Here is an 8,670-nt window from a genome sequence, read left to right as displayed (position 1 = left end):
CTTTAGAAGCTTGGCTATTTTAAGACTGCTGCATCCCTCTGCAATATATCTCACTATTTTTGACTTTTCTGAGCCTGTCAAGTCCTTCTTTTGACCCATTTTGCCAAAGGAAAGGAAGTTGCCTAATAATTATGCACACCTGATATAGGGTGTTGATGTCATTAGACCACACCCCTTCTCATTACAGAGATGCACATCACCTAATATGCTTCATTGGTAGTAGGCTTTCCAGCCTATACAGCTTGGAGTAAGACAACATGCATAACGAGGATGATGTGGTCAAAATACTAATTTGCCTAATAATTCTGCACTCCCTGTAAACTTATAACAACTGTTAATGCACTACCACATGTTTTGGTCAATAAGATTTTTTAATATTTTTGAAAGAAGTCATTTATTTGATCAAAAATACAGCAAAACTCTATTGTAAAATAAATATTGTTATAATTTAGCATGACTATTTTCTATTGTAATATGTTTTTTAAATGTAATTTATTTATGTGAAAGCTGAATTTTCAGCATCATTACTCCTGACTTCTGTCACATGATCCTTCAGAAATCATTCTAATGTGATGATTTTAAACATTATCAATGTTAAAAAAAAAAGCTTAATAGTGGAAACCAAGACATATCATTTTTTTTCAGGATTCTTTAAATAATAGAAAGTTTGAAAGAATTAAAGGATAAAATGCCCACCAAATATATATTGGGGTCAGGGATAAAAAAAGAGTGTGATTTCAAAATGTAAAAATACATGTAAAAATATATTGCACAAAACGAAAGAAGAAAAAAGAAAAATTATCAAAATAGCAAACACAACGTGGTCACAGAACGAATTACTATAACCCTAACCAAAAAAATTAAAAGGAGATTAAAAAAATTACACAGCATGAATCAAAACATTTAACACATTAAAAAGGATATTACATAAAACATAAATGTAATGCGTTCTTAAAATTTATGTTTTTCTTGGCTTTATTACTCTGTATGTTGTGCTCTCTAACTTTTCTGCTCATATTTTGTTTATGTGTGCTTGTGCTTTTTTTCTGTTCTCTCTTTTTTTTTGACAAGAGTCAGTTTAAAACTCTGATATGAGATATCATTTTATAGGAGAAGTGGCTTATAAAACAATAAGTGCAGTGCTTAATAATCAGACAAAAAATGGTTGTGTGTGTGTGTGTGTGTGTGTGTGTGTGTGTGTGTGTGTGTGTGTGTGTGTGTGTGTGTGTGTGTGTGTGTGTGTGTGTGTGTGTGTGTGTGTGTGTGTGTTAATGGAAACTGAGAGCCGCTCCACTAGAGGGCGATACACTTCAATCTGTTTTGAAATCTACATTCTCGTGTGACGTAATCCTCTCCGTTTCACTATGGCAGACAGGCCCTTATCTAGAGGTCTCTGTAAATAAAGGTATTAATACGGTGTATTCAGAGCTAACAGTCGATTGTGTGTGTATAAAGTGATCGATGAGTGTTAGGCGTTTTAGAGATCCTCTCATGGAGAGACGTGGCCGCGGATAACATGACGTCGGGTGAGTAATGCGCGTTCCCTGATGATGATGTGGACCGCGTTTGGTCGGAGCTTTAACACTTTCTGTGTTTACGAAACTCGTCCTACTTTTGTCCTAATGAGAGCTAACTTAGCGAAGGCAAGATGTTTGTTATGCGGCGGAAGATGATGTAAATATTGCTTTGAATGATACACATTGTTCAATGTAAGTTAATCATATAATTTAAAGATAAAATATATACATTTTGAGTAGCTTTGGAGTAGTTTGCTACTTTTAGTTAGCTAACAGTTAACCTTAAGTGTAAGTTACGTTAGCTAATAACGGTTTAAGCTTCACTGAAGTTTATCGGTTTACATGTTTATATGTACGTTAGATTGACAAACACCAGAGTAACACCCCCATTATCCTTTTTAATTGTTCTACTAACACTGTAGTAGTAGCTCTGATATACTTCATTGTGTTTTGTTTTTGAACACGTCACTTATGTCTTGATTCATCACGTGATAGCGCAGGTAAAGGTACATTGTGTCTTTATTAGTGTTTAACTCTAAACCTGTCTGGCATTAAGTAATACTTTTCCCTCCTCATTGACATGCTTTGTAACTGCTAATGTGAGAGCTAACTTGATCGATAATATGTATTATGTAATCCACATTTTGTTTTTTTCATGAAAAACATGTTTAACAGATCTCCATACATTTTTTTAAGAGGGAAATCTTTATCTTTAGACACTGTGCCAAACTGGAAATCTGGTAATGCACTGATGATTTATTATAATAATTATTACTATGGTTACTGCAGGTACTGTCAGAATTATAGCTATAAACTGTAAATACACTACCAAAAGTTTGGGTTAAGATTTAAAAAAATATTTTTAAGTCTCTTCTGCTCACCAAGGTTGCATTTATTTTATTTAAAAATAATAATAATATTGGGAAATATTGTTATAATTTATCATCTGTTTTAATGTATTTTTAAATGTAATTTTATGTATTCCTGTGATCAAAGCTGAATTTTCAGCATCATTACTTCAGTCTTAGTGTCATGCATTCCTTCAGAAATCATTCTAATATGCAGTAATAATATACTTGTTTATATCACTGTTTTAGTTTTTTTTTTAACCCAATGCTTGTGTCTTGATTCATCACGTGATAGCCCAGATAACGAGGAAACGCTTGTCAATGTGTTTCTTGATCAGTGTTTACATGATGTTCAGCTTCTTCTGTTTTTCACATGTCTTTGTAGATACTTCGGATGTTTTGCTGTTATGAAGAAAAGCAACGTTAAGCTATGAGCTGCCAGTGAACGTCAGTCGTGCCACTTCATAACCGCATGTGCACCAGAGTGATGGAGAGTGACTGTAGGATCCCCATGTCCTGTCTGAGGCCCCGGATCCTGGCCCTGCATGCTTTATTCTGGGGCTTAGTGTCTCTCAGGTGAGAAACATTTCAAATTAATTCTCTCCTAATGCAGAACAAAAGCTTTGATCATGTTTACTCATTCCACGTTCACACTTTTTTCCTTTAGAGTGTTTGGAGCAGCTCTTCTTAGCGATGAGAAGGCAGCAGGTACTTACTGTACAAAAATCAGGATTTCATCAGACTGTTCTGCTAGAGCGTACGTATAGTAATAATCCTATTTGTGTTTTTTCTTTTGCAGTTGCAGTGACAAAGCCAGTGACAGCGCCATGTTGGCAGCTGGAGGAGTTTGTGGTGGCTAAAGAGTGCAGTGCGTGCGAAGGTTTCCATTCGGTGAGTTTCTGGGACATACAGAAGTTTAGGGTCAGTAAGATTTATTTAATGTTTTTGAAAGAAGTCTCTTCTGCTCACCAAGGTTGCATTTAATTGATCAAATACAGTAAAAACAGTAACATGAAACAGTATTACTGTATAGAATAAGTGAATTTTGATCCTTGAACATGATCCTTCAGAGATTATGATTCCTTCCTTTAGGGCTGTTAAACAATTAATCGCATCCCAAATAAATGTGTGTGTGTGTGTGTGTGTGTGTGTGTGTGTGTGTGTGTGCATAATTATGTATATTTGAATACACTTGTATTTAAGAAGTAATTGCATATTTTATATATATATATATAAAATTCTAATGTGTATTTATTTATACACAGCGCACACAAAAATAGTATATTATGTAAACATAAACTTTTATTTTGGTTGTGATTAATCGTTTAACAGCCCTTGATCATTTTAACATGCTGATTTGGTGTTCAAGAAACATTTCAATAACTCTTTTATTTTTCAGCGTCACTGTTACACGTTACATGTGGTTACTTAAATAATAACTATAAACTATGCATAAGTACATGTAGTTAAGTACCATTACTAAGAAATTAAATGTATAATTACACTGTAACAAAGACGCCTTAAAATAGTGTAACCAACATTTCTTCTTATCAAGGTTGAAAACGGTTGTGCTACTTAAGAACAGATTTTATATGAAATAGAATTTTTTAATAACATTATAAATTCCTTTACTGTTGTTGTAGATCAATTCAATGCATCCTTGCTTGAAAAAAAGTATAATTTGTGTTTTTAATGTGGTAGGTACTTTTAAAGTACGTCAGCAGCAATACAAGACAGTACTCACAGTTTGCACAGTATAACAATAAAAACAGGACAACGCACTATAATATAAACACGATAAAAAACGCATACTATACACATGTAATAAATAAACAAATTTAAGAACATTTAGAAATTAATAAAGTACCTATATAAATAAATTTGAATTGTATTAAGACCATATAATGTGCCAAGAAACAATAACTATTGACCATAGTGAAGTACTGAGAGTGACAAAGAGAATGAAATCTAAGTAAACGTCCAGTCAAGTGATTAAAGCAATTGTTGCACATTTTTATGTTTGATTTATTTGTTTAAAAAAACTAACAAAAGAAACGAACAGAGTAAAATATAATGCATTGCACTAATTAGAATTTTCTGCATTAAGTACAGCTATGAGATGAGTGGAGGGACCTAGTTCCTGAGGTCAAGGGTTAATGATACCTCGGCACAAGTCTCACAGCAGTAGGCATAAAATATGTATGTATCAGTGATGCGCGGGTTGATCCAAAAATAAGCGGGTGCCTGTGTTTGCGAGTCATCCAAAAACATTTTTAATGATATTCAGGTCGTGGTCCGTTGGGTCGTTTGAAATAAAGATGACGCAGGACAAAATACCAGATTTCCCAACACGTATAAACACATGCAGCATCTTAATTGTTAAGAAAACAAAACAAATGAATAAATCAAGCCTTTATTACACAACACTCGGCTATATCATACAGCATTCAGAAAAAGAACAGTTTGCGACTTTGTGCTTTTACACTTTTTCAAAAGTGAGCTTTCTCTCAGTTGACCTGCTGATGAATTCTCCAAGCAGGGTCGAAACAAAAACATTGCGTTCATCATTGATATGCATCTAGAGCTGAAACGGACAATGATGGGCTGCCTTAAGAACTGCTGCTCTCGCCGCCGCACCTCTAAGCGCACGTCAGGCCCTGAAACATTTCTCCTCCACATGCTGGATTAATGGATATTACGCCAGGGAGCATTTACTACTTTTAAAAAATGGGGGTCTGGAAGCGGGTCGGGTAACGTTACAATATTTCCTTTTTTGCGGTCCGATTTGCGGGCGGGTTAGCTGAAAACGTCGGTCGGGTGCGGGTTGTTTATACATTAACCCGTAAAGGTGGTATTTATGTATGTATTTATGTATGTGAAGATAGATTGTGAATTATGATTGTTCCAGCAGAAGAGCAGTTTTTGTTTTTGAGAGTTAATTGAAAAGTTTCCTTTGCTTGCCTTGTAAACCCTCTCTACAGAAGTCAATACCAGCCTGCAGCCAAACAGGATTCGTAGAAACGATCAACTGCACAAAGTCTAACAGAGAAGAATACAAGAGGTGAGTGTCTCTCTTCTTCCATCCATAATGTATATCCTTTTCTTGGCTGTTAACTGAAGCCAACTATGGTCACAAGTTCCGTCATTACCAACACGATTCAATGGAACTTACAAACATAGTTAGCTAATGATAACACACCTCAGTTCGGTTAACAATACCTGGTTCTCTTTCCATATATTTTAATGCAAATTTGTATCCTTTTTTCTCATTTCTGCGCATTACCACAAGTAATTTATTACATTTAATAAGTCACAGCTTCCCCAAAAACTAATTTGCGAACATTTTTGCAACAATGCTGTTGCCAAAGTTGATACTGTCTGGCTTTATATATGGTCAGACACTTGCATGTGTCATTATATTATTAACATTTCACCAAAATCACGCTCTAATGGACGTTATGACCAGTACATTTTGGATATGCATGTTTTTTCCATCATTAGAACGCCACATCTGATGCAGTAAGTGCATCGCATTACATTTCCATCAACTTACAGGTTATAAAGTTTGTTGTAGCTATGTGTACACTCAGTTTTTTCTGTCATTTGGCCTAAATTTTTTGTTATAAAAGATGAACTATTTAAGACAGTATTGGCTTTGACTCAAAAACAAATGCTAGACTAAGACACTGCTCCTCAAATACAAAAAACATCAGCCTTTATATATGTGTGTTTCTTGAGTAAAGAAAATGCTGTTCTTGTCGTTCATTTAAACTTGCATTACAATCAAACAGTGATGCTCTAGAATGTGTGCGGCATTACATTCACCATAGAGGTGGGTGGAGTTACGAGGTTTGGTCACAAGCTCTTTTTAATACTATTTAATATTTGCTAAACTCACATACAGGCGTAAAGGGTGACCAATAGTAATGATGAATAATGAAATATGGAGATATAAGGTTTCCACCCCACAGCAACAAAATGTTTTTCTGGCTCTCTGTAATTCATCCTTTGGTACTGCAGAAAAATCACGCTAATTGAATTCACTTTTTCTCATTGTTTTCCATTCAGCTGTCGCTCAACCAAAATGGAGGAGCATCTCTTTTGGAAGTTTGAAGGCACAATGCTGGGTCTCACTGTTGTGTTTGCAATAGTGGTGGTCGCGAGGCAACGCTCACTTGACCGCCAAGCCTCAGACAAGGTTCGGAGACAGATAGAATCTATTTAGTTGACCGGACTGTACTTAAAGTTAAGGGTGTTATAAACTCTCAACAGTTCATGGAGACTTTATCACTGGTTTATTCTTACTGGACGCACAAAGCTCTGAATGGGCACGGTGTGTCCTTATTGCCCAAAATGACATTACTGGTGGATGCTGCTTCTCTGCAGGATTTAACTTAAGTGGACTAGATGTAAATCACAAGAACATCATCAAACAGAATGGAAGACAGGAGTAAGACAGCCCCTATTTTGTAACAGAAGATGTACAGCTCTGCATATACCTGTTCTTTCAAATGCTGTGAAGGTGGTGTGTGTTGCATGTTTTAAATAATCCTAAAGCACATCAAGTATTTTGTTAAACTGAGAATGAACCATATGGTGAAAGTCTTGAAAGAAGACATCATTTTCATCACTATGGGTTTATGTTGGACGGGGTGAGTTTTAGTGAACATTCAAGTTTAGTTTTGTGTTAATTTTGGAAAGTGCTACACTTCCTGACTTTCTTCAAACTGACACTCGTCAATCCATTAACATTGACATGTTTCTTCCAGGAACATAAAGTAGTTGAATTAATCTTAAATGTGCAGTTGTCATTTGTTAAATCCTTGTTTTCAGTATATATACTTTTATCAGGCGTATAGGTCCCCCTCTGTTAAAGGTTTTTTTAAAAATTTCCGGTCATTGTGTTCTTTGCCCTTTTGAGTGAAAACAGATATTTTATATATGATTATGTGAACAAGTGTTCTCAAAAATACCAGCCCTGTACTCACATCTGATTGATATATGCAATACTAACGTGTATTTTGAAGCTGCTTGACTTGTCGGGATGAAAAGGATAAGAACAACACCTACTTTTTTTTGTAAAGCTCTTCACAGCAAAAATTACATCGTTTCAGCTTCATGTTTATTGAAGGTGATACTGCAATGAACTTGAGAAATTTTACTCTTCTGGTTTTGGGTATAGACTTCCCCCCCATTTTTTATTTATAATTATGTTTGGTTTGACAAAGTAATGCATATTGTTTTTTAAACTCCAGTTTAAGGAAGCTGTGTGAATTGCATCAGGCTTTGTTCCCCATGATTTACCTAAAATGTAAAAGGTATTTTCATGAAAGATGTGTGATGCTTCCTGTCCTTGATACGGAGCTGAGGAATAAATATGAATAAGGAATGTGTCTGGTGTCACATAATTCTGTCATGATGGAATATAATGTGTTTTGTGATTGAAGTAAAAAAAAAAAAGAGCGATCACAAACTCCATAAAAAGAAATGAGTGCACTTTGATCCTTTTGGGCAGGAGCAGATGTGGCCATGCTGAGAATATGTCATGGCAGAACAGAACTTCACTGTGTTACACTGTGGAGAGGAAGAAAAGGATAAATGAAATAGCTAAGGTCCTGTCAACTGCACACAAAATGTTTGTATGTACATTGATCTGAAGTCAGATTTTCCCAATATGTGATTTACAAACCCTAGAGTCTTGGGATAGAATTGTATAATTTGATTAAAATTAAAATGGAAGTAAAGTCCGCATCATTAACCGAAAAAATTACAATAAATCAAGTACTTCAAGAACAATTTCAGTTGACAAAAACAGTTGGGAAGGTCTTTCTAAAAGCTAAACTGCATGCGACTTTCCTACAGAATATACATGGCAGTCGTGTTTATCACAACATACAGAATTATAATACACTAGAGACAAGTACCAGAATCGTTATCCTCCTCCTTTTCAGACGTCTACATACGCCTGGAAGACGGCTGAACTTTTTCTTCAAAACGGGCACCACCTGTCTTTGAAGATATTCGTTTTTTTCTGTGACATCTCTCGTCTGAAATAAATAGCACATTTTCCGATTATCTAATTATCCGAGGTCAAAAATGCACGCACGCAAGTTATTTCAACTCACCGCTTCAATCGCGTCGTCAACAATCGGTTCGTATTCTGGTGGTCTTGAATCCACGCCACTGATGTTAGAATGAATGAATATAACACTGTAAAGTGCTACGAAAAGTGTAGATACATTTGTCATTGTTTATTATAGTCACGTTGGTGTGCTTGCTCTAGCGGGATTTAAAGGTTTTAACCT

At 35.4% G+C, this 8,670-nt stretch overlaps 1 protein-coding gene across 3 annotated transcripts; it reads left to right on the top strand.

Annotated features, from left to right (window-relative positions):
- The first annotated feature begins 1,329 nt into the window (after nt 1-1,329).
- jtb (jumping translocation breakpoint) lies at nt 1,330-7,758 on the top strand. Of its 3 annotated transcripts, none has more exons than XM_067426043.1 (6): nt 1,330-1,526; nt 2,751-2,941; nt 3,033-3,073; nt 3,165-3,256; nt 5,350-5,426; nt 6,434-7,758. In XM_067426043.1, exons 2-6 carry the CDS (start codon nt 2,838-2,840, stop codon nt 6,588-6,590), a joined length of 471 nt encoding a protein of 156 aa, XP_067282144.1. In that variant the 5' UTR covers nt 1,330-1,526; nt 2,751-2,837; the 3' UTR covers nt 6,591-7,758. The 3 variants fall into 3 exon arrangements, with proteins under 3 accessions (XP_067282144.1, XP_067282142.1, XP_067282143.1); XM_067426041.1 differs by having other exon boundaries at nt 3,165-3,286; nt 5,347-5,426; XM_067426042.1 differs by having other exon boundaries at nt 1,331-1,526; nt 5,347-5,426.
- The last annotated feature ends 912 nt before the right edge of the window (nt 7,759-8,670 follow it).

Source organism: Pseudorasbora parva, chromosome 19, assembly GCF_024679245.1.
Source record: "Pseudorasbora parva isolate DD20220531a chromosome 19, ASM2467924v1, whole genome shotgun sequence".
Classification (NCBI taxonomy): domain Eukaryota; kingdom Metazoa; phylum Chordata; class Actinopteri; order Cypriniformes; family Gobionidae; genus Pseudorasbora; species Pseudorasbora parva.
Note: the sequence above shows the minus strand (reverse complement) of the source record. Positions and strands in the feature narration are given on the sequence as shown.